The sequence below is a fragment of the Triturus cristatus genome, chromosome 6 (assembly GCF_964204655.1).
Source record: "Triturus cristatus chromosome 6, aTriCri1.1, whole genome shotgun sequence".
Lineage (NCBI taxonomy): Eukaryota > Metazoa > Chordata > Amphibia > Caudata > Salamandridae > Triturus > Triturus cristatus.
In genome coordinates, this window is record NC_140589.1 from 82,080,367 (window position 1) to 82,107,033 (window position 26,667).

Sequence of the window (26,667 nt, forward strand, 5' to 3'; positions counted from 1 at the left end):
AGGAGTAACCCGATTATTAGCTACACTATGCTAAAAGGGTCGTTCTGAAGAAATCGAGTTAATATATATGGTTAGCACAGTGTATCTAATAATTAGCCACGTTAGTTATGCACGTAAAATGAGGCCTATTTCCCCATGTTTCCCTGATACGATAGAAAGGGCCGAAAACCGGACCGCCGCCATCTTGGATTATGGCTTGCTTTGTTAAACCTGATCATGTGGTTCTCTCTGCCTACCATCTGCCCAATTTAGCATGCACCAGTTAAAAGACAGGCTGAATTGTATTTACGACCGAGACCCAAGGCCACATCCGCTAAAGGGAGTATCAAGCAAATTACTTTAGACCTGGGAAGAGAAGGGAGTCACCCCGTCGACCTTCTCTGTAAAGATAGTAACCCTTTTTGTGTGTAACTGAAACTAGATACGCTATGAGCTCATTAGGAGCGCCTGGGCTAGCTGGTACTTTTCCACTTTTAAGGCTTTGTATGCTGAATTGTTAATGTATAAAAGTGTGGTTCTGTCAAGGAGCCAGCAGTCTTCCTCGGCGCACCTGAGGGGTGAGGATCCACAGGGCTCCTCTATGTAGAGTTCTGTTGTGGCCAATAAACGCTTGAACCTTCTACGTTGCCAACTGCTCCTTATTTAACTTGTATTGCGGGCCACTGGTAAGTGTGGCCCTTGGGATGAATGATTTGATTACTTCATATATACTACACCAAAGAGAGGTATAGTGTGTATAGAGTCCAGGTGACCCCAGAGGTAGGCAGAATTAAAGTTAGACAGAACCGTACTCTCTATTTGTGGTAGAGTGGTCGAGCAGTAAGGCAATTTCAGAGGACACTGTTAAGCATTTGATGTACACACTCAGTCAGCAAATGCATTCACACACTCAAGGACTGAACTCTAGACCAATTGTTTTTGTATACAAAATATAGTTATATTTTTAGAACCAAGCAAGACTGGCACAGGTAAGCATTAAATACTTTACAGTAATAAGTTGCTGATTGTAGAACAGTTTAAAAACGCAATATGAATTGTACTTTGCCAAGTATTGCAACTTACTGCATCCCCTGTAAATCAAACAAATACAGTACATTGAAATGAATAGGCTTTGTCAGTAAATTACAGACAAGTTACTTTGTACGTTACTTTTCTAACTCAGTGCTGGATACCTAGATTCAGCACTGGGACATTTCCTGCAAACAGGTAAGTAAATGAGTTTTGGTTATTTGTGTGATTTTTAAAGAATATTTTTAGATTTCAAAACTCCACACTTAGAAACTTTTTGGAAGAAAAATTGTCAATGTTATCCTATGGAGGAAAAGTAGGTTATTGGTTCAAAGGTAAGTTAAGTTATCGACTGTGGGAGTTAAGTTTCTGGGGTTAGACTCAGGGGTCCCCCAGGGTCAGTGATGCACTCTTGTTACACCCTCAGCTGCACTATGGCGGCCGGGTGCAGAGTGTTGAGGCCCTATGTTATCCAATAGGGGATAGGGAGCCTTTGGTTGGTGGCTGCTAACGAGCAGTCCACTGGGCTGTGGGAGCAAAGCTCCTAGGGTTTAGGTCATGGCAAATGGGGAAACAAAGTAGCACAAAAGGTGCACTCTCAGCGGCACTGAGGCGACTGGGTGCAGAGTGCTGTTTTGACGTCGGGCACCCTGTTTTCAAGGAGAACCTCCGGTTTGCAAAAGCACTGCAGGCAGGGAGACGAAGGACTTCTGGGTGCGACCACCACTTCGAGAGGTAAGTTGGGAAGTTAGGGGTTGGTTATGCACTGTTGGTTTGGGCAAAAAGTTAGCGGGGCATCGGGTGCAGGGGTGCCTTTTGGGGTCAGATCTTCTTACTAGCTCCTGGTCGCGGTTAGGGGGCCTTCTGGGTTTAGACTGCAGGCGTCGGCTTGAGGCAGGTCAGGGGTTGCCGGATCTCGGTTCAGGATCACTGGGGTGACCTCCTCATGGTGTTTGCCCACTCGAGCTCAGGCCGTGGACAGCGGGTGCAGAGTGGGGCGGATTTGCAGTTTCCGGCTGCTGCTAGAGGTTGCAGTTGAACAAATCCGATGTTCACGTGAGAAGCAGTCTTTGGAAGTGAAGGCAGGCAGGTCCATAGTGGTTTTTGAAGTTGCTGGCTGCAGGACACACCGGGATTTTGCAGGAGCAGGTTCGAGGGGAGTCAGGCCGGTAGGGCTGGGGCCAAGTCAGAGGGCGTCGTCCTCTTGTTAGCTCTGCACGGTTCTTTGGTCCTTATCTTCTTTCTTTCGTTTCTGGATCTGAGGAAGCAAGGTTCAGGGTGCCCCCTAAATACTAGATTATGGGGCGTTACAGGTAGGTAGAGGGCAGGGACCAATGGGTCCCTTCCATGGGGTGGGTACACCCTCTATTGTGCCACCCTCCAGTGGGACGGGGGCATAACCCTGTCCCTGGTTGGTTGGGTCCCCCATCCTCAAGATGGCGGGGACTCTGAGTTGTGCTTCACCTCGCCTCCCCCACCTGAGGGGTGGAGTTGGCAGAGTTGGGCACACCTCTCCTCCTCACTTGTTTTTCCCGTCGGTTCTCCCACCCAAAGTGGGGGGCAGAACCAGTGGAGACCAGTTGCTAAAAGCAGCAAGTGGTCTGGTGAAGCTCACAAAGGCGGCATGCCTTTGAAGCTGCCCCTTCGTGAACCCTGCCCACCCTTTGGGGAGGAGGAGGACTGGCACCTCGTTCCAGGATGTGCATGGTTTCAGGCCACCAAGACCAGCAGGCTATCGACCCAGGGGTCCAGAAACATGTCTGTTGATGGCAGCCTAAGCAGTCACTCAGTCGGGTCACTAGAAGTTGGTAGAGTTTCAGGGGGCATCTCTAAGATGCCCTCTGTCGTACATTTTACATTAAATCCCACACTGGCATCAGTGTGGCATCATGTGCTGAGAAGTTTGATTTCAAACTTCCCACTTTTCAGTGTAGCCATTATGGTGTTGTGGAGTTCGTAATGACAAACTCCCAGCACCATATACTCTTAATGGCTGCACTGCACTTACAATGCTCAAGAATTGACTTGGGCACTGTAGGGGTACAGGGCTCATGCACCTGTACCCTCACCACTGACATAGTGCACCCAGCTGGAGGGGTGGCTGATCTAGGCCAGGGCAGTGGGGTGTAGGCATGGCACACAGGGATGTGTGCCATGTCGACTCTTCACTTTTGTTCTGCACCAAGACACGCAGCCTGCACAGGCAGTGTGAGAGTGAAAAGGTGCAGGGCCCTAAAGGGTGGCACAATAAGTGCTGCAGCCCTTAGGGGCCTTCCCTGGTCACAGTGCCCTGGGTACCGGTGGTACCATTTTCCAGGGGCCTACCTGTGGCCAGGGATGCCACTTGGGTTTAGGCTTCAATGCAATTTTAGGGAAGGAACATAGGCCCTGGGTACCCGATTAGCAGGAGCCCAGGGCACACTCAGTCCAAGGACATAAGAAATACAGCAAAAAGTGGGGGCATACCATGCAGAAAGAAGGCACTTTCTCAACCCCCCCCCAAACGAAAGATGACAAGACTAACCTTTCTCTACAGAGGCTTCATTGTCTAAGTGGAAGAACCTGGAAAGTCCATCTGCATTGGCAGCCCCAAGTCTGTGTTCCACTTCAAAGTCCATGTCCTGTAGGGAGATGGACCACCTCAACAGTTTAGGATTTCCCCCTTTCATTTGCATTAGACATCTGAGGGGTCTGTGGTCAGTTTGAACAAGGAAGTGAGTCCCAAAGAGGTATGGTCTCAGCTTCTTCAGGGACCAAACCACAGCAAAGGCCTACCTCTCAATGGCACTCAAACGCTGCTCCCTGGGGAGAAGCCCTCTGCTTATGAAGGCAACAGGTTGATCCTGGCCGTCATCATTTTTCTGGGATAGGACCGCTCCTATCCCTAGCTCAGAGGAATCAGTCTGCACTATGAACTGCTTGGCATAATCTGGGGCCTTCAGAATTGGTGCCGAGCACATGGTTTCTTTCAGGGTGTCAAAAGCTTTTTGGTAACCAACTGTCCAGTTTACCTTCTTGGGCATTTTCTTGGAGGCGAGTTCTGTGAGGGGAGTCACAATGGACCCATATCCCTTCACAAACCTCCTGTAGTACCCAGTCAAGCCAAGGAATGCCCCGACTTGGTCTGGGTGGATGGAGCTGCCCAGTCCAGGATGGCCTGGATCTTGGGCTGTAAGGGCTGTACCTGGCCTCCACAAACAAGGTGGCCCAAGTACACCACATTTGGATGCCTTGATAGTTAGGCCTGCAGTTTGCAGGGCTTTTAAAACCTTCCCAAGGTGGATCAGGTGATCCTGCCAGGTGGAACTAAAGACAGCAATATCATCAAGATAAGCTGCAGTAAAGGACTCCAACCCAGCAAGGACTTGATTCACCAACCTTTGGAAGGTGGCAGGGGCATTCTTTAAACCAAAGGGCATAACAGTGAACTGATAATGCCCATCAGGTGTGGAGAATGCGTTTTTCTCTTTTGCTCCTGGGGCCATGTCAATTTGCCATACCCTGCAGCTAAGTCAAAGGTACTCAGGAATTTGGCTACACCCAATTTATCTATCAACTCATCTGCTCTTGGGATGGGGTGAGCATCTGTCTTGGTGACGGAGTTGAGCCCTCTATAATCCACACAAAACCTCATTTCTCTTTTCCATCCCTGTGGATGAGGTTTGGGGATTAGAGCTACTGGACTAGCCCAGAGGCTCTCAGAGGGTTCAATAACCCATAACTCCAGCATCTTGCTGACTTCAGCTTTGATGCTTTCCTTGACTTGGTCTGACTTTCGATAGATTTTGTTTTTGACTGGTGCTCTGTCACCAGCGTCCACATCATGGGTACACCAGTTTGTCAGACTAGGGGACAAGGAAAAGAGCTTAGCATACTGCTGCAAGACGTGCTTGCAGTCAGCCTGCTGTTGGGCAGAGAGGGTTTCTGAAAAGATAACTCCATCTACTGACCCATCTTTTGGGCTGTATGAGAGGTGGTCAGGGAGAGGTTCACTCTCTGCTTCCTGCTCCTCATCAGTCACCATCAGCATGGTGATGTCAGCCCGGTCATTGTAGAGCTTTAGGTGATTCACATGGATAACCCTTTTGGGTGTCCTGCTTCGGCCCAGGTCAACAAAGAAGGTGACCTCACTCTTTTTTTCTAGTATAGGGTAAGGGCCACTTCATCTGTCCTGGAGTGTCCTTGGTGCCACTGGCTCCAAAAACCCACACCTTCTGCCCAGGTTGAAAATCAACCAGTGCAGCCTTTTGGTCATACCAGTGCCTCTGAAGCTCCTGGCTGACCTCAAGATTTTTGGTTGCCTTTTCCATGTACTCAGCCATTCTGGACCTTAGGCCAAGCACATGGTCCAAAATATCTTGTTTGGGTTCTTGGAGAGGCTTCTCCCAACCCTCTTTTACAAGACAGAGTGGTCCCCTTACAGGATGGCCAAGCAGAAGTTCAAATGGGGAAAACCCTGCTCCCTTCTGTGGCACTTTTCTGTAAGCGAAAAGCAGGCATGGTAAGAGGACATCCCATCTCCTTTTGAGTTTTTCAGGGAGTCCCATAATCATGTCTTTCAATGTCTTGTTGAATCTCTCAAAAAGGCCATTGGTTTGTGGATGGTAGGGTGTAGTAAACTTGTACTGCACTCCATATTCCTTCCACATGTGTGTCAGTTAAGCAGACATGAAGCTGGAACCTCTGTCTGAAACCACCTCCTTAGGAAACCCTACTCTGGTGAAGACAACAATGAGGGCCTGTAGTAGTCCTAAGGGGAATTGCTTCAGGGTACCTAATGGCATGATCCACTACCACTAGAATGAATGTGTTCCCTGATGCTGTGGGAGGTTCAAGTGGACCCACTATGCCCACACCTACCCTTTCAAAGGGAACCCCCACCACAGGCAGTGGTATCAGGGGGGCCTTTGGGTGGCCACCTGACTTGCCACTTGCTTGGCAGGTAACACAGGAGCTGACAAACTCCTCCACCTTTTGGTGCATCTGGGGCCAGTAAAAATGGCTAACCAGCCTCTCCCAAGTCTTGGTTTGGCCCAGATGTCCAGCTAGGGGAATGTCATGAGCTAGAGTTAGGAGGAACTCCCTGTACCCTGTACCTCTGAGGCACTACAACTCTCCTGGAGGCTCCAGGTTTGGCGTCTCTTGCATCAGTGTACAGTACTCCCTCTTCCCAATAAGCTCTGTGGATACCACTGACATCTCCTTTGCTTCTGAAACAGCTTGCTGCCTCAGGCTTTCAAGAGTGGGACAGTCCTGCTGCCCCTGGCACAGCTCTTCCCTAGAGGGTTCCCCTGGGCCCAAGAGTTCAACCTGGTAAGGTTCAAGCTCCATAGGCTCAGTTCCCTCTGGGGTGTTCAAGTCCTCTCCCTGAGGAGAGGGGTCCTGATACTTTGCTGAACAGAAGCTGGCTTCCCAGTCTTCTTACCTTTTCTCTTGGAAGGTTAGGCCATACTTTCAGGCTCCAACACTTTTTCATGCTGCCTTTTGCTCTGTGCTCATGTTTTTACACACCAATTCAGGGGTATCCAGCATTGCTACATGGGTTCTTAGTTCAACCTCAGCCCAGGCTGAGATTTCCAGGTCATTGCCAAGCAGACATGCAGCTGGTAGCTTTGGAGAGACCACTACCTGTTTTAGGCCAGTAAACCCCTTCCCCCCCACACCACCCCCTAGTCTAATGTCACCACAGCCATTGCATGGTTAGTAGTAACAAGGTCAGCATTGGTGACTGGGTAAGAAAGCCCAATCAAGTATTGCTCAGGGGAAACCAGCGTGTCTCTCACCATAGTGACACTGGCACCTGTATCCCTCAGAGCCTCTATCCTAGTTCCATTAATCTAAGGGTATTGTAAGTACTTCTTTAAGTTGGGTGGCCACACAGCTACAGTGGCAAACTTATCTTCCCCCTCTGAAACTAGAACTGCTTCAGTGTGCAACCTGATTTGCTCTGGGCACACTGTTGATCCCATCTGGAGACTTGCTTCATGAGGAGTAGCTGTACGACTAGGGGCCTTTTTGCTAGGGCAAGCATTGTCTCCAGTTAAGTGTCCCTACTTCTTACAGTTGCTATACCAGGCCTTTGAAGGATCAACGTTATTCCCCCTGTATCTAGGACCAGATTGGGAAGAGTTTTGGGACCCACCCCCCTGGGCAGGTTTTTGGGGCCCTTTAGAAGACTCAGACACTGGGGAGGTTTTGTAACCCCTTTCTTTTGGTCACCCCCAGTGGTCGTCTCAGTCACTCTAGTCTTGACCCAGGGGTCTGTCTTCTTTCCCAATTCTTGGGGAGAAATTAGACCTGGGTCTACCATATGCTGATGTAACTTTTCATTCGTGCAATTGCTTAAAATATGTTCCTTCATAAACAGGTTGTATATTCCAGTAAAGTCATGCACATTGTGTCCAGTTAACCAACCATCTAGTCTCTTTACAGAGTAGTCTACAAAATCAATCCAGGACTGTTTTGGGGTTTTGTGAGCCCCCCTGAATCTAATTCTGTACTTCTCAGTTGCGAGTCCAAATCCCTCAATCAGAGTTCTCTTCATGAGGTCATAAGACCCAACATCTGCCCCAGAAAGGGTCAGAAGTCTGTCTCTGCAGTTACCAGAGAACAGTCCTATAGGAGTGCCCCCAGAGAGGTTTCTTCACCTTTCTCATGTCACAAGCCCTCTCAAAGGCTGTGAACCATTTAGTGATGTCATCACCCTCCTCAAATTTAGGGACAATCCCTTTGTGGATTTTAGGATCATAATATTGCTTGTTATCCTTATTATTTTGATTGCTGCCACCATTGATGGATGCTAAACCCATCTCCTTTCTCTAGAGCCAGGAGTCTGGTCTCTAGATCCAGTCTTTTGGTCAGCCTTGCTAAAAGGCTGTCCTCCTCATTAAGGCTGTCCTCAATGTCCTCACCAGAACCTGAGCCACATGTGTGGCCTCTAGGTCCCCAGAGGTTGAATCTTGAAATAAGGGTACAGTGTCCCTTTCTTCCGTAGGAAGTGGTGGAGGTGGGCATCTATCTCCATCCTCCTCCTCCCCTTCTCCCTCTGACTGGTCATCACCATTTTCAGAGGGATGAGCCTTTGCATACTCAGCACACAGCTCCTGGAGCTTTTGTTTAGTTGGATGGGGACCCATTGGTAGGTTCTTTTTTTTTTTTTTTTTTTTTTTTTGAAAACCTTTATTGACAGTTCAATAAGAACAAGTATGGGCCTACAACCCCCCAGGGCCGGCCGCTAAGCAATCAGAGCAATCACGACAAGTATAAACACAGGCGGCGCTTCGGGGAGCAAAATCGTACTGCTAATACTGCGAACAGCGTATGTAGGGCACCAGGAGAAAGGTTTTCATTTTATGATGAGACAAGGCAGAAGGATCAGGTGACAAGCAATGTTAAAACAACGATCACGGATCTGCAGAGTAATGAACGTTAGCGATTTACAGCAATCTATTAGGTCAATGGCGCAAACACAAGAACTTCAGGATGGGGAAGAACATAATATACAGTTGCGCCCGCAGTCCCCCGCCAGAACTCCCCAAGAACACCCCGGAAGTTGTGAACACATGGAACGGCAACGAGGCATAGCAAAAGGAGGTGTATCACACTAATCCCAGAAAAAGAAAAGCAGAAAGAATCAGAAAAGGAAAATGAGGCCATAGAAAATGAGAAGACAGAATACAGAATCCCCTCCCCCAACCCCCCACCCTGCACCTCTGCAAATGAGTACGGCCCCCCCCCCCCCCAGCAGTGTGCCTGTCGCCCTGGAACCAGACCCGAAATATAGGAGAATAGGGAAAAAGAAGTAGGAAAGGACCCCCACCAAGCGGGGGGGTAGAGAAAGTATTTATAAACTGGAGGAGGGCCTTCATAACAGACCCCCGGCTTCACCCTCCCGCACGGCAAGGTTCCCCTAAGGTGAACAAGGAACAGTACAAGGACAATCTTCTCAAACCACGATGGGGAGCATTATGCACCTATTGTGCCAGTAGCCATGGCAGGAGAGCACGCCACTCCTAAGCCCGCCCGTCCACTAGGCGACCACCCCCGAGGGGCAGCCTCATCCCTGACCACTCTTTGGAATTCTGCCCATGCCAACCCCTCGACCCAGCACCATACCCAATGTTCCTAGGCAGAGGAATGTCCAACAACGACAGAGAAGCGACGCACACAAGTGGGGTGGAAGTCTCTGAGCATCAACACAGTCCGCCGCGTGAAGAAACCGGCTTCCCAGTACTGCCCTAGGATCCGCACTGCATGCAAGGTTCAGGAAGGCAGAAGCAGTCAAAGCAGACATTAGTTGCTGGAGTTGTCCCTGGGTCGCAGGAGGGCATGTACGGGACGAGGCCACCACGTCCCACTCAGGTCCAACGCCTCCGGGATAGATCAGGCCCTCAGAAGGTCGAACACACTGTAGCATACTGGCCGGGGCGTCCAGTTGTGTACTAACCTCAGGGGCGGCCGCCACAGCGTCCTCCTGCGCGCAGTGTGGGTAGTCTCTGTGTTCGTGCGGACAGGCGGGCCGCCACTGCCCCAACTCCGGCGCCACACCATCGAGCTTACTCCCCAAGATCACGAAGCCCTGAACCAAGGAGGAGTGAAGGGTACCAAGAGCCTCGAGGAGGTCGCCGCATCCCAGCTCAGCTCTCTGCGATCTCGCCGCCACACTCCCAAAAGTTGTACGCTCACAGGCCCGCTGCGGCCCAGCGGACAGGATGGTAGGCTTCATCGCCCAAAGATGGCCGCCAAGTATGCCCGACCCTCACCGGGGCCGGGGCAAGCGTCGCGAAGTCCACGTCGTGGGCGACCGGGTTCCGGGGGCAGGCAAAAACTATTCGTGGTCACAGGCAACAGTCGTCCCCACCACGGACCAGCTCCCGTAGAAATCCGGGGGCGGCCCGCAATGATCGGGGCAGGATACGGACGGCGGCCGGGCAGCTCACCAGCAAGGCAGGGGCAGTCACCGGAGGATCTAGGATTTGCACCCCCGGTCATGCACTCGGTCCGCTACGCTGGGCAGTAGAAGTGACCATGCCGAAATGTAGGCCGAGTTTGGCACCGCTCCGGTGGGCCGACTCCACCCAGTCACCACTGGCCGCTGTTGTCGCACTGCCACCCGGCCACGGCGTCCACTCGATGTCCCGGCTCCAGGGCCGTACAGGCCGCAAAGTTCCGATGCAGTTTTCTCCGGTAATACCGCAGCTAGAAACCTCGGAGTCACACTGTCGGGAGCCCCTCTCCTTCAGAAACACGACCACGTAGCACAGGTTGAGGATCTCAGGCAGGATATCCGTGCGGGATGCGGAGGGTCACGGAGCCGGGAGTCTACGCTGCCGTCCCGGTCGCCATCTTGGCTCCTCCCCCCATTGGTAGGTTCTTAATTTTACATAAGAACCTTACTTCCTTGAAAGACAAGTGAAGGTAAGGGGTGAGGTCAAGCTCCTCAACCATGTCCTATATGTCATTATGGTCATCTTCACTTGTAGCTGGGTTCTTATTGTGAGACATTATAACAAATCATTTCTAACCCCTCTACCCTCGACTACATTGACTTTTTATTTTCTAAAATTCTAAAGGGACTTAACCAAGGCCCTAACAAGACTTTTAGTAGTTTTTGCAAAAATGCCAATTTGAAAAATATCACAATTCTAAAGGCAATTTAAGAGTTCTGTTGTGTGATCAGGTGGTAACCAAGTAGTCCAACAAATGCAAAGTTGTGTATCCCACCGCTGATCCACCAATGTAGGAAACTGGCTCTATATATACTACACCAAAGGGAGGTATAGAGTGTATAGAGTCCAGGTGACCCCAGAGGTAGGCAGAAGTTAAAGTTAGACAGAACCGTACTCTCTATTTGTGGTAGAGTGGTCGAGCAGTAAGGCAATTTCAGAGCACACTGTTAAGCATTTGATGTACACACTCAGTCAGCAAATGCATTCACACACTCAAGGACTGAACTCTAGATCAATTGTTTTTGTATAAAAAATAGTTATATTTTTAGAACCAAGCAAGACTGGCACAGGTAAGCATTAAATACTTAACAGTAATAAGTTGCTGAATGTAGAACAGTTTGAAAACGCAATATGAATTGTACTTTGATAAGTATTGCAACTTACTGCATCCCCTGTAAATCAAACAAATACAGTACATTGAAATGAATAGGCTTTTTCAGTAAATTACAGACAAGTTACTTTTTACGTTACTTTTCTAACTCAGTGCTGGATACCTAGATTCAGCACTGGGACATTTCCTGCAAACAGGTAAGTAAATGAGTTTTGGTTATTTGTGTGATTTTTAAAGAATATTTTTAGATTTCAAAACTCCACACTTAGAAACTTTTTGGAAGAAAAATTGTCAATGTTATCCTATGGAGGAAAAGTAGCTTATCGGTTCAAAGGTAAGTTATCGACTGTGGGAGTCAAGTTTCTGGGGTTAGGCTCAGGGGTCCCCCAGGGTCAGTGATGCACTCTTGTTACACCCTCAACGGCACTAGGGCGGCCGGGTGCAGAGTGTTGAGGCCCTATGTTATCCAATAGGGGATAGGGAGCCTTCGGTTGGTGGCTGCTAACAAGCAGTCCACTGGGCTGTGGGAGCAAAGCTCCTAGGGTTTAGGTCATGGCAAATGGGGAAACAAAGTAGCACAAAAGGTGCACCCTCAGCGGCACTGAGGCGGCTTGGTGCAGAGTGCTGTTTCGACGCCAGGCACCCTGTTTTCAAGGAGAACCTCCAGTTTGCAAAAGCACTGCAGGCAGGGAGACGAAGGACTTCTGGGTGCGACCACCACTTCGAGAGGTAAGTTGGGAAGTTAGGGGTTGGTTAGGCACCGTTGGTTTTGGCACACAAGGCCGTGGGGCGTCGGGTGCAGGGGTGCCTTTTGGGGTCGGATCTTCTTACCAGCTCCTGGTCACGGTTAGGGGGGGTTCTGGATTTAGACTGCATGCGTCGGCTGGAGGCAGGTCAGGTGATGCCGGATCTTGGATCAGGATCACCGGGGTGACCTCCTCGTGGCGTTTGCCAACTCGAGCTCAGGCCATGGACGGCGGGTGCAGAGTGGGGCAGATTCGTGTTTTCTGCTGCTGCCAGAGGTTGCAGTTAAACAAATCCAGTGTTCACTGGCGAAACAGTCTTTGGAAGTGAAGGCAGGCAGGTCCACAGGGGTTTTTGAGGTTGCTGGCTGCAGGACACACAGGAGCAGGTTCGAGGGGAGATAGGCCGGTAGGGCTGGGGCCAAGTCAGTGGGTGTCAGCCTCTTGTTAGCGCTGCACGGTTCTTCGGTCCTTCTTCTGATCTTCTTTGTCGTTTTCTGGATCTGAGGAATCAAGGTTCAGGGTGCTCCCTAAATACTAGATTTAGGGGCGTTACAGGTAGGTAGAGGGCAGGGACCAATGGGTCCCTTCCCTGAGGTGGGTACACCCCCTATTGTGCCACCCTCCAGTGGGAGGGGGGCATGACCCTGTCCTTGGTTGGTTGGGTCCCCCATCCTCAAGATGGCGGGGACTCGAGTTGTGCTTCACCTCGCCTCCCCCACCTGAGGGGTGGAGTTGGCAGAGTTGGGCACACCTCTCCTCCTCACTTGTTTTTCCCGTTGGTTCTCCCACCCAAAGTGGGGGGCAGAACCAGTGGAGACCAGTTGCTGAAAGCAGCAAGTGGTCGGGGAAGCTCACAAAGGCGGCATGCCTTTGAAGCTTCCCCTTCGTGAACCCTGCCCATCCTTTGGGGAGGAGGAGGCTTGGCACCTCGTCCCAGGATGTGCATTGTTTCAGGCCACCGAGAGCAGCAGGCTCTCGACCCAGGGGTCCAGAAACAGGTCTGTTGATGGCAACCTAAGCAGCCCCTCAGTCGGAACACTAGAAGTTGGTCGAGTTTCAGGGGGCATCTCTAAGATGCCCTCTTGTGCTGAGAAGTTTGATATCAAACTTCCCAGTTTTCAGTGAAGCCATTATGGTGTTGTGGAGTTCGTAATGACAAACTCCCAACACCATATACTCTTAATGGCAGCACTGCACTTACAATGCCCAAGAATGGACTTGGGCACTGTAAGGGTACAGGGCTCATGCACCTGTAACCTCACCACTGGCATAGTATACCCAGCTGGAGAGGTGGCTGATCTAGACCAGGGCAGTGGGGTGTAGGCATGGCACACAGTGATGTGTGCCAGCTCGACTCTTCACTTTTGTTCTGCACCAAGACACGCAGCCTGCACAGGCAGTGTGAGAGTGAAAAGGTGCAGGGCCTCTAAGGGTGGCACAATAAGTGCTTCAGCCCTTAGGGACCTTCCCTGGTCACAGTGCCCTGGGCACCGGTGGTACCATTTACCAGGGGCATACCTGTGGCCAGGGATGCTACTTGGGTTTAGGCTTCAATGCAATTTTAGGGAAGGAACATAGGCCCTGGGTACCTGATTAGCAGGAGCCCAGGACACACTCAGTCAAAGAACATCAGCAATTCAGCAAAAAGCGGGAGCATATCATGCAGAAAGAGGGCACTTTCTCACAGTAGTCCGATATGTCAACATATTGGAGGGCACCAGATCTCACATGTTATCAGATATTTGGCAAATAATTTTGGCATTTTTATCTGCATTTCAAGATCCCACACGCCACCCCATGGAGATCAAACCATAGTGGACTCCCCAACCCCACCTGCTCACATCTGACTATGACCATATCCGGCTGAGAAACTGTTAGATTATGCTCGTTGATGCTCTTTAAGGTCATGTATAAGTTAGCATTCGCTACGCCATTTTCTTTTCCAGACGCCATTTCATGTAGTGTTCGAAACTAATCCCGTTTGATTCCGAGAAATGCCCCTTGCTAAGTTTAGTTTCTGTAACAAGTAACTGTTTGTGCCAGTGCATAACTTTCCCTCAATAAAGAACATCTCCCACCTGTCTGGCAGTTTCATCGCAGCCCAGGGTAGAACGGCCTTGAAAGTGTTCTGAACTGTGCAAGATACAAGAGTAGAAACCTTTTTTTGTCTTTATGCTGTTCACCCACATCTGCTGGGAAAATTCCACTGGGGGTGTGTTATTAGTTGACCATGCAATGCATATAATGTATCCCTATGCTGTTACTCAGTTCCCTCTGTAGTACTCTAACGAGACTGTGCAGACGGAGCACCTCTCTGAGCATATATAAAAAAGGATTATTGGTGTATATTCTCCACTGTCTCTCTGACTCTTCATTTGGCATGGAAGGCTGAGAGGTAGTCCAAGGTGACCAGGGTGGCCCTAAGTGGGTCACTTCCTTCAAACCGAAAATCGCCCTGCCATTCCAGGCCTCCATGTGCCTCAACCACCATTCCATCTCAAGATCTCTGTTTGCAGAACATCTGTCAGGTCATTCGAACGAAACTGCAGAATGGAGTTCCAGAGTTCTGAAAGATTCCAGTGATTGGAGGTTATTTTCCCTCATCTTTCAGTGGCTTCAAAATCTATGGAGTTCTTACTATATAGACCTATTTCTGTCAGATATGAACATTCTGCTTCCCCAAATCTTCACTTGGAGGCCAGAAGCTCTGGCCTGAGCAACCGATGTCTTCCTTCAAGACTGGAGTCTCAGATTAGTGTACGCCTTTACCCCGTTCCTAATGATGCCTCAAGTGGCGGCTCAGGTGAGGAATCAGTGAGAATCTGGTCCTCCTGACCCCTCTCTGGAGATCTCAATCCTGGTTCCCAACTCTGATGGATCTTTCAAGATCTCTCAGTGGAAATTCCTTTAATGCAGGAGCTTCGGGCAGCTCCCTCGGGGGACCCTCAACCCTTAGTTCTGCAAGGGACTCTTCGTCTCATGGTGTGGCATCTTTCAAGAGACACTGGAACTTGCCAGGGCTTTCTTAACAAGATGGAATGTTTGTATCCCAGTTTTGGTCTTCCAACACCCATAAGCAATATGCTTTGGCACAGCGTCGCTAGGTCAGTTGGTTGGATCTACAAGGTATTGATCCTGTGGGTTCTCAGGTGGTGAACTTCCCGTCTACTCTTGCAGTGGACAGTATTGCTCATCGATTTGTGAACAGTCTTCATTCAGCCGTTTCCGCCGGCCACGATGCCTCGGATTGTAAACCCATTGGAGAGCACACTTTGGTTTGCTGGGTCATGCGTGGCATAAGAGTCTTGAAACCCAGAGGTCTCGTTAGTCTCTTCTGTGGTGCTTAGGTTCATTCAAGACTGGCAAGAGAACTCCCTTCTGTTGTGTAAACCGTTGTCAGCCAAATTGACTACTCTGCTTTGTCTCATCTCCTGCCACAGAGTCTCAGGCGTCAAAGCTCTCAAAGTTGCAGGAAAAGTGTTTGCCCTGAAAGGAGTTTCTTTCCAACTTTCCAGGCGCACAAAAACATTTTCTAAATGTTTTACCTATCCCAGCTTCCCTGACAAGCCACAGTTGTGTTGGTCAATGCCTTAAGGCTTACAAGTTGGTAACCCGATCAATCAGACATGATCCTTTGGGGCAACTGTTGATTGCTCTGCAGAAATCCTTTGGTCTGGTGGCCTTTGTCACGTTGGAATGCTGGGTCAAATTGTTGGTGGCTGAAGCAAGAGTGGACAGGTCTGTGTTTGGTGCACATTCAGTAAAAGGAGCTATGGCATCTAAATCCTTTTAAGTGAGTTCCCGTTTGGGGGACATCATGAGAGCGGCTGATTGATCATAAGACTCTACTTTTAAATAATTGTACTATAAACCTATTGTAAATGTTGCATCTGTGGTGAGGGATCAGCTTTAAACAAGCATAGAGACTTTGGTCCGGACATAGAAGGAAACCATTTCAAACATTCAGGTTAAGAACTTGTAATTATATCAAATGATACAGAGGCAAGGAATATCCCACTGAGCAATTTTTAATTTATCATTTAATGAGACTGAGTTGCTGATGATTTTGTTCCCACCCTATGCAGTTAATTTGTGGTACATGGCAGAGGTCACTCCTCCCTCTTTTCCGTGACAAGTTCAGACCAAAAGCAGTGCCACGCATCAGAGGATGAAGGTCAAAGGTTTTCAGGTATCCGATGTTGGCGACATTCTTGCCGGTGTTTAAAGAGCTTCTTCAATTACCTTCAATACTCCAGCGTTAGATCACATTCAAAGGACTAGTGGATTAATGGCCACTACTTGTTGAAATGTTCAGGTTCATGGTTAAGCTGTACACACTTTTGACTTGCAAAGAGGAGTCCTTGTGTCTGTAATATAGGGTTGTCGTAGGCTTTGGAGCATGGGGGTGATTGTCTCCCCAACCTGTCTCCGCTGTGGTGCAGGAGAGGGTACATTTCTCCATACAGTAGGGAGTTGTCACTCGTTGGATAGATTCTGGCACGGGGTGACCACAAGCCTGGGTAAGGTACTGTCGTGGCAGATCCTGCGGGACCAGAGACTAGCCCTTCTCCACCTCACTGATGACCTGCAGGGAGATCAATATAAATTGTCCTAACTTTACCTGGGACTGACAATTGCCAAATGAGACATTGCTAGAGAGTGGAGGGCTTTGCCACCACCCCCACCCGTTGTAGACAGTGTGGAAGAGGGGGACAGACCATTGCATGTGATTGGAGATAGTGTACAAGGCAAGGGGCATCCCAAAATATGGAAAAGATACGCAGAATACAATGAAATAGAATTGGAACCAGTCTGTCCAGTGCATCACTGAATCGATGATGAAATCTGGCGGTCAACTACTAAATGTAGACCATCTTTGAACATGCAATAGGTTCCCCCAGAGTGCAACCAGCCCCCACCTAATTTGAAGTGTTGGCCAAATGGTAGGCCTTCCGAACTTCCTACATCTATTGCACTAGATTCCAAAAGTACAATATGATCTCTAATTCAGGAGTAATTACCCAATCTTAATAGCTGAAGAAGCACAGACTGTCGCTACTAAGCCAAGTAGTTTTCAAAAGATCAATGTCACAATATAACTGACCCCCCCACCCCAAAAAAAACGTGCTAATCAGATAAAGGATTAGGAATAATATATTTAACAAGTGCTCCAAATCGAAATACTTTTAATTCTATCCTCTTTTTAATGGGGTTTCTTTGCCAGGAAGCAAGAAATGTTTTTTAATGTTATTTGTACTAGGTTTTTAATTGTATTTTCTTTACAGGAAGATTTTCCACCTACTATAAATTTCAAAGCCATTGTCAATTCTCATGTTCAATAAAAACAATTCTACTTTATTTCTTCTATGACGTGTCACACAAAAAGCAGAGGAATAAAATTGCAAATTTGACATTGGAAAGTATGTGCAAATATATTATCTAACCACTGAACATGGTAATCAAGGTTGGCTCAACATTAGATACTACACTTTATCTGAAACCAATTGGTCCAATACCATTTTTACTTTTACCTCTCATGAGTTAATGTTTTGACAATTTACCTCCATTTGCTTCTCCTCGTCAATGAAGGTCTTCTCCAGCTGCTTCATCCTCTGCAACTGCTGCTCCTGCTCACTCCGGAGTTGGTCTTGTAGCTCCTGCAACTCGCGCTCCATTTCCAGGAATTCCTTTGGGGCACGCTTCTTGTTCTGCTGCTTCATGCTCAGAACTGCGGTTTGTTTCTCCAGTACCCTTAACTTTAATTTCCTGATCTCCTGCATAGTCTCACGCACCTTGCTCAGCTGTACCGTGCGGTGCGAGGGTGTGGAGAGAGTGGATTGCATTCCACGGTCATGAGGAGCAGTTTGCAAACCAGTCTGCGTGCCAAGGGGTGGCGCTGTCTCAAAAATCTGGGTGCCAAATAAAACTTCTTTCTCCTGGGTACTAAAGTCTTCTTGAGTTGCTTCAAGTATACTAGGCCCTGGCACAGGCAGCTTTGATCCAATATTCTCTGTGGGCTGTTTAGCCAATTCAGTTCTCTGTGAAGGGATACTTTGTTCGCCATCCCAAGAGACACGCAGTGCTTTTGATTTGGAATTTGAGGAGCCCTCAGCTCCAGAGGCGTCAAGTTCCTGGGCACTAAATTTACGCTTAGTTCTGTGGCACTTACTTTTGCTTTTCAGCTGCTCAGTCAAAAAGGGCTCTAATTTTCCTCGTTCTTCGTGGATCAATTCATACTCATATTCTGCCCTCTCACCATCCTCCAAGGGCACGCCCAGCTGGATCTGATCTCCCTCACATATCTGGTACGCTTTGGAAGATTCCAATCGCTCCTTGTTCAGATACACACCATTAAGACTCTAGAAGAAAATAATCAAACATTAATCGAACAATTACATTAATAATTCATGATTTAAGGCATGGCTAACTAAAACCTCTAGACGTTTTTATGGTCTGGCTTGACACTGGAGCGGTCACTGGAAAATTATGTGAGAACACCAGGAGAGGGGCTTTTAGGGCCTGCTCTTATGTTGAGAGCCAGGAGTACATCTTGATTAGGCAGAAGTTGTGTGCTCGCAGTGTTTTTTCTCCATACAGCTGTGATCAGTTTGTTCATTTATCCAGCTGCCGGAGGCCGAACTGTTAAGGGCCCGCACATGCTATTAAATTGTGTCCAGGGCACCAGTCCTAAAAAGAAATAGGGGGACTAACCAAGTTAGGCAGAATGAAAGTGACATCATGGAGTGTGCATGTGGCATCACAGGAAGTGAAATCACAAGAAGTGACATCAGATATTAAGACCTCACTTGTTAGGCATGTCTATCATGAGTATATTTAAGCGCATTATGAGATTCAACAAATTAGATTTTGCGTCTGGGGTAGTGCTAAGAAAGTGGCGCAACCCAGATGCAAAATCTGGTCCTCAACAAATACAAAAAATTTTTTCTTTTTTTTTTAACTCTTTCACAAAGTGCCAGCATGGAGAAACATGGCAGAGGATCCGTCTGCTTAATTGGTTACAAAGTCTGCATTTTAAACTATCTTATGGGGTTATGGCTTTGTGTGTCCAGTAAATCTCAGGGAATAATAATTATTGTAAAATAACTCTGGCGATTACAGGTTTTGCTGGAGAGATGTGTTTTGTCCACTCCAAGATTTGAATCGCAGTAAAGAAGGTTACTGTATCTCCTGCCAAGCACATCATGTAACATGCAGATGACAGATTTTTATTTTACGTAGATAAGTGGGCTATTGCTTTTAACACAGAGATCTTTTTGTTACTTTCAGTTCACAATTTTAATCCTTCTAATGTAGCACAGTGAGCTATGAAGGACATGCGACTCCTACACCTTGTAATCCTGTCTTATGTAACACATGTTGTACATTGATTTACACACTTAATGACTTATCAATGTATAACGTGTATGTTATGTACGGAACTTACATTCTGCGTTGGAGTAAGTAGTACTATAAAATAAATAAAATAGTGGTACTTTGGTTGCTATTCGTGTAAATACTGGGACAGACCACCACATTTGACATTCTGACAGTGCATGCATATGTCTCATATAAAGGGACCGAACAAAGTAATAAAAAGCATGCCTCTCAAGTACCTATGAAGTGATAACAAGATGTGTGCCTTTGTTTCACCTCCAGTGAATTTGTATCTAGGTGTGAAGCTCCAGACCACGCCCATCCACGATCATAGTGGAACATAGTGGAGTCTGATATCCCCTTAACTTCGGCCTTTATTTTTGGTCCAGTTGGAGGTGAAAATTAAAAAGCCCTCTCCCTGCCTGCACATGGCTGTTCGGAATGGAACGCAGACAATGTACTGGCGCTGCTGAATGTGTCCCAGTGTCTGAAAATTACACCGGAACAAGTTCAGCATATTTCAGCAGGGTCCAACTTCTTTGTATGGTGGATGGTGTCTACCATGTGAAAATAGGGTGGTCTACACGTGTGTACCCCCGCCTTGTGAACTGATTGTGTTAGATAACTAGATAATTTACGGTGTTTTCTCTGGCAGCCGCACAGGTTAGAGGAGAGCAGTCATTAACCTATATGGATTTTTAGGTCTGGCTTGACAGTTCAACTGGCACCTGACCTTTTAACCTACACCAATATTATCCTACAGTTCTTTGCTTCTACTCAAAATACATATCCATTGCCTCGCTAACTACTTTTAATACTTACACTGCCATACAACAGTCTTTTAAAGCCAGACCTAATGGCATTGCCAATGCTGGTTAGTAGAGTAAGGCTCCTTCTTACATTGGAAGCAAATGGTGATCTAATGTTACGTGTGACATCAGATAGCCTGCCACCAGAGCCTATAACTTTAAGCAGTTTCATAGTTAAGGTCTGCTACAGCTCACAACAGTGAACGGGTTGGGCGTGGTGGTCTTTAGAAGACGTTGGTCATTTCAAATAGTTTTTACAGCATGAGGAGTGAACATTTAGTGCCTTGGTAGATACAACTTCAGTAAACGAATCTGAGTGGCCCAGATACTGCACATCTCGCTCCTATATTTTCCAACAAAGTGTTCGTAATACTAAACATTTGGCTAAAGAAAGGCTGGAAAACATCAGGCAGACTGTTAGAAATGGATAAATACATCAAAGATGTTTGAATTGTAACTAGGGAGGCGTGGCTAATGTTAGCCTTCCTGGTTGGTGCAGAAATGGGCGTTATGAAACACTAAACTTGAAACCAATTTTTGCCACAGAATTTGCACCTATGAACAGGAGAGCATTACTGAGTCAGGGAACTGTAAGAGAAAACCCACCACACAGATCTGGGGTGTTGATAACAAAATAAAATAAAAAAGGGATTGACAAAGCTGCCCAGAAAATACAGGTTTCTACATACAAATACTCTGAAAGATTTGACAAACATTCTCACCTGCACCCCAGCGCGAGGCAGGAATCTGCTCATGTAAGGAGGAGTTAAAACAGATGTGGTCCCAGTCAGCAAAACATGAAGAAACCTCATCAGGGCTGAGAAACTGATGTTCAAGCCAAAGACAAGGGTGCTGGGAAGGACAGATAAAACTCAGGGAAGGATTCGAAAACTGCACCTCCCCAGAACACAGAGATAGTGTTAAACCTGACAAGAGAAGATAAGTAGAAAATGTACACCACCTCATACTCTTCCTAGAGGAAGAGTAAATCCTGATGCTGAAGGGAAGTGATGGGTGCACAGGGCATAAGTAACGCAGCTAGGCACACATTTCAGCATGTATGGTGTTGCACATGGTGTACAGCAAGGATCAACGATGGGTAGGACCTCTCCCTGTCCCAAACGCTGGCTGCAGAGCCATACTGAGGCATTCCTAGCGACACTGACAATGTACAGCTTCGGAAGGGGGAATGAGAGCACACTGCTTCGCCTCCCAGCACAGTTCACCCTTTAGCATCCTGGTAAATGCAGTTCATTTTAAATGCTTACTTGAATTTTTGTTGACGTGTTTCACCAAAGTTGGTGCAGGTTTAGTGCTGTTAATCTCTAGCCACGTGTTTCTGGAAAACGAAATTCATCTGGGGTTGCTGAGAAAGCTGCCCCAATCCTCTCAGATGAACTTCGTTTCTATCTCTACTGATGAAGGATAATATCCAGTAACAAAAATTCAAGTAAGCATTTAAACTGAACTGCATTTACCAGGATGCTAAGGGGCGAACTGTGCTGGTAGGGGAAGCAGTGTGTTCCCATCCTCCTGTTTAAAAAGGCTCCCTTGAGACACTGAGCTGACCAGCTCTTGGAGATGCACCTGTGCGCCAGGGAGAAGTACAGAGCCCTGAAAGGATTGTGTTACAACAAACAAATGATGGACGGAATGCTGACAATGCAAACATTCTCCCCCAGTCAAGAGATCTGGGTTAAATCCATCGTTCTTTTGCCCACTACACCACCCCAGTTTAGACATGGCCATATGCAAATCAGTCTTGACCCTGTGCCTCATGGGAACAGTCCAGCCCGAACTGCCAAGCCATGTCTTCCCTGGACCGGAATCAAGCATCCTAGGACCGGTTTCTGGCTATCAGCCGTCATCAGCCAGGATAGCTTGACCCCAGTGGCGTAGTGAGCACGGGTCCCACGTCTGGGAATACCCATCCCACTTAGGGCGAAAAGCGTTACAACAAACAAATGATGGACGGAATGCTGACAATGCAAACATTCTCCCCCAGTCAAGAGATCTGGGTTAAATCCATCGTTCTTTTGCCCACTACACCACCCCAGTTTAGACATGGCCATCTGCAAATCAGTCTTGACCCTGTGCCTCATGGGAACAGTCCAGCCCGAACTGCCAAGCCATGTCTTCCCTGGACCGGAATCAAGCATCCTAGGACCGGTTTCTGGCTATCAGCCGTCATCAGCCAGGATAGCTTGACTCCAGTGGCGTAGTGAGCACGGGTCCCACGTCTGGGAATACCCATCCCACTTAGGGCGAAAAGCGTTACAACAACCAAACAAATGATGGACGGAATGCTGACAATGCAAACATTCTCCCCCAGTCAAGAGATCTGGGTTAAATCCATCGTTCTTTTGCCCACTACACCACCCCAGTTTAGACATGGCCATATGCAAATCAGTCTTGACCCTGTGCCTCATGGGAACAGTCCAGCCCGAACTGCCAAGCCATGTCTTCCCTGGACCGGAATCAAGCATCCTAGGACCGGTTTCTGGCTATCAGCCGTCATCAGCCAGGATAGCTTGACTCCAGTGGCGTAGTGAGCACGGGTCCCACGTCTGGGAATACCCATCCCACTTAGGGCGAAAAGCGTTACAACAAACAAATGATGGACGGAATGCTGACAATGCAAACATTCTCCCCCAGTCAAGAGATCTGGGTTAAATCCATCGTTCTTTTGCCCACTCCACCACCCCTGAGAGGATTGTGGCAGCTTTCTCAGCAACCCCTGATGAATTTTGTTTTTATCTCTACTGATGAAGGATAATATCCAGAAATACACGTGTATAGAGATTAACAGCACAAACCCGCACCAAGTTTGGTGAAACACATCAACAAACATTAAAGAAAGCATTTAAACTGAACTGCATTTATAAGGATGCTAAAGGGGGGGGGGGGGGGGGGGGGAGGACTGTGCTGGGAGGTGAAGCAGTGTGCTCCCATCCCCATTCAGTGTACAGCTTCGAACTCTCCTCCTCCTTGGTTTCATACGAGCCAAATCTCCACTGCAAGACGACGGCGATGCTGCTGTGCACTCCATCAAGGGGCACCATAGCCAGCATCACGCGCAGCCTATTGCCAGACCAAGTCCTGATTAGCTAAACCCAGGCGAGGAGAGTGACAGCCTTTAAGATTTAACGCACTTACAATGGTAAGACCTTTTCCTGTTAGAAAGCCATTTTTCTTTGGAACACCAGCACGGTCAGAAAGAAAATAACAAAATAAACTACCATGATTTCAGCTGTGCTCATAACAAAGGCCATCTTCACTTCAACTTTAACCCCTTCTGTGCCCATGACGAGCTGGACTCGTCATGGGCCGCGGTTGCGCTGTGCCCATGACGAGTCCAGCTCGTCATAAACCCCGCCCGCTAATGCAACGGCCGGCACAGGGCGGGGAAAGGGCGTGGCACACAAGGGGTTAAAGCAATAAATATTAGGAAAACACGAGGCAAGTAAGAGTGTCCTTCCCCAGAACAGGAGTCATCCTCACAGTGAAACAGACAAGTAGGAGCTCCTGTGAGAGGGGTAACGTGACAGGCATTTTTTGTAATCTAAAAGAGTTGCATGCTGCAAAGGATTGTGCACTGCCCGCAAACCCTGCTGACCACCAAAATCTGAATTCTAAAGCAGACGGATGCCCCCCTGCTCACAAATATCCATTCTGCAGCATAAATGCCTGAGCCTACAGCCAGAAACACATTCTGTAACTGACATCTACCATGCTGTTCTGCATCTTACTGGCCTGTTTCCATATTCTAGAGCACACCTACTGCACACAACTACACAGAACCAGTGACCAGAAGCCCCATCAGCCTGACATTTACTGAACTTGGAATTCTTAAACCGATCCATACCTCACGGAGCACACCGCTGACCACTATAGAAGTAATGTTTTCAACACAACAGGTAATGCAACAAGACAAACCTCTATAAACGCCCAATTTAATGAGTGCTATTTTTTGCATACATCATTTAGTCCTTCTGAGCACCATTTTTACTTAGTAAAATTCACCACTGCACCACTAGTGACAGCTCCTGTGACAACCCCTAACCATTGTGTTCAAAAAGATCTGCATGTGACTCACACCAGAACATCTCAGTCTTCCACAAATATATATCACTGCACACGGATGAAAATGAAAATAAATCTGCATAGATTACAGTGAATCAGACTACTACAAACTATCAACCACTACAAAAAAAGGAATTGGGCGTACCTTGTTGTCTATGATAGTCCAGTGGCCCTCTTCATTTTGTCGTAAGAAACAGTGGGTCCGAGAGATCATGAGGGGGCATTTGTTTGATACCAGTTGGTAGGTAAGTCCCAGTCCACGACCGATGGTGACCTGGAGTGAAAAGACAATGTTAAGAGTTTGGAGATTGCCCAATATAGATGTAGAACATCCATGCTGACGATGATGCAGTTCTATAGTAGGACAAGATACAGAGATGCGTACCCCGGCATACCCACGAGCTGTCTGGCTAGGTACACATGGAGGAGTTGGGGCTGCAGATCCTTGCCCCATGATTCTCAGATGTACAAACACTATGCAAAATGCATCTAAGTTAGATAACACTTCCCTGGTCGGCAGTACACACAAACCTCTTATTTACTTCTCATAAATTAATAAAACGGACTCTCTCATGCATGCCAAATAGAAGAACAGTTACATAGTGGTTACAGTTAGGGTTTTGTAGCGGGATGGTATGGCTAGAGTAGAAACGTAGTAAGGAGGAGTGTACAATTTGCGATTGACAAACCCTCATATAATCAGACAAATTCCATAGTATGTCTAGGCACTGAAGAAACGAATGGCAACAACAGAGATTAAATTATGGGAACAGCAGTGTTTTAATATGCGAGTATTGAAATAACTCATTTCCACGAATAAATTCTTAGGGAAATACAAAACAATGTTGGTTAAAACAACAGACCCCTGTCCCCCCCTCGGTCTTAAAGCTCATCCCTGACTTATTAGCACTTAATCTCACAGACATTTGTAATGCCATGTTTAATACAGGCACCTACCCTACAGTCTGGAAAAGGGCAACTATCAAACCACTGCTGAAGAAGCAAAATCTTGACCCACTAGATACTAAAAACTACCGACCTATTACAAATCTCCCTTTCCCAGCTAAAGTCTTTGAAAAAATCATGAATACACCAACTGGTTGATTACATTGAAGAAAACAACCTTTTAGATGAGACACAATTTGGCTTCAGAAGGGGCCATGGGACGGAAACTGCCCTTATTAAGGCTACAGATGAAATCAAAGCCGCTAGGGACCATGGTGGATCAGCAATTTTGATATTGCTGGATCTATCAACGGCTTTTGACACGGTCGATCACACCACCTTGATCGACCGTGTCTCAAAATTAGGTATTAACTCCAAAGCAAAGGAACTTTTGGCCTCCTTCCTATCTAATCGCTCACAGTCGGTGAGTCTCGGCGAATTCAATTCCCTTCCATTTACACTCCCGTGTGGAGTGCCACAAGGTTCATCCTTGAGTCCGACACTATTTAATATCTATGTGTCGGACCTAGCCAAGGTAATAAAAACCCATGGAATTAGACTTACAACCTACGCCGATGACACACAGCTGGTGCTTACAATAAACAATGACGGAGAAGCAATTGCAGCCAATTTCCAAACTGGCATGCTTGCCATCAGTTCTTGGATGGATGAGAATTGCCTAAAGTTAAACTCCGACAAAACGGAGGTAGTAATATTTGGCAAACTACATCCAGCCTGGTCCCCGACTTGGTGGCCAACCACCCTGGGACCTCCACCCACTCCGGTACCCAAAGCTAGAAACCTAGGGGTCATATTCGATGACAAGCTATCCTTCCTAGCCCACACAAACACCATTGTCTCATCATCCTTCTTCATCCTAAGAACAATAAAAAAACTGCTCCCGTTCATTCCCTCAAATGCAGGAAAAACACTGGTTAGCATGCTAGTGTTCTCAAAAATTGATTATTGCAACGGCCTGTTGCTGAATGCCCAAAAGAAGATCATTAAGGAATTACAGATGGTGCAAAACGCCGCGGCCAGACTGATAACAGGTACTCCCAAGTACAACTCGATCTCCTCGGTGGTACGCATGCTGCATTGGCTACCAATATCGAGCCGCATCAAGTTTAAGGCCCTTTGCATCGCCTTTAAGGCCATTCACAACTTAGGACCAGTTTTTTTAAAAAAAGCCTTTCAGGCCCATGTGCCTCATCGAACATTACGCTCTTCAACTGCTAACTTGCTTAAGGTTCCTCGCACATATAAGGCATCCTGGGGTGACAAGATGTTCACCATTGCCACTGTTAAGCTATGGAACTCTCTCCCCCAACACCTAAAAACATGCCCAACACTAATTGGTTTTAGGAAACTTATAAAAACGTGGCTTTTCAATCAGTGAGCACCTTAATAACTTCTTCCTCATTCTGTCCGTAGCGCCGAGACACCTACGGGTATTTGCGCGCTTTATAAATTGTTTAAATAAATAAATAAATATGCTAATAAATATATATTATGTGCTTGTGGAAATTACACCCAAAGTCCAAGAGAAACATCCTCACATCTTAGAAGTAAGAAGATCCCAATTTATAGTTCAGTCAAGATTCCGACCAAAGTATACAAATTACAAAATTGCCCATAATCCC

General features: G+C 47.4%; 1 protein-coding gene across 4 annotated transcripts in view; it reads right to left on the reverse strand.

Moving 5' to 3' along the window:
- RNF8 (ring finger protein 8) overlaps nt 1–26,667 on the reverse strand; it is a 244,057-nt gene that overhangs the window by 182,928 nt on the left and 34,462 nt on the right. For all 4 annotated transcript variants that reach the window (XM_085610258.1, XM_085610260.1, XM_085610259.1 and 1 more), the window contains exons 2-3: nt 24,225–24,353; nt 17,375–18,172 (exon numbers count right to left, since the gene is read on the reverse strand). In XM_085610258.1, coding sequence (XP_085466384.1) covers nt 17,375–18,172; nt 24,225–24,353 — 927 coding nt within the window. The remainder of the gene's footprint in view (nt 1–17,374; nt 18,173–24,224; nt 24,354–26,667) is intronic.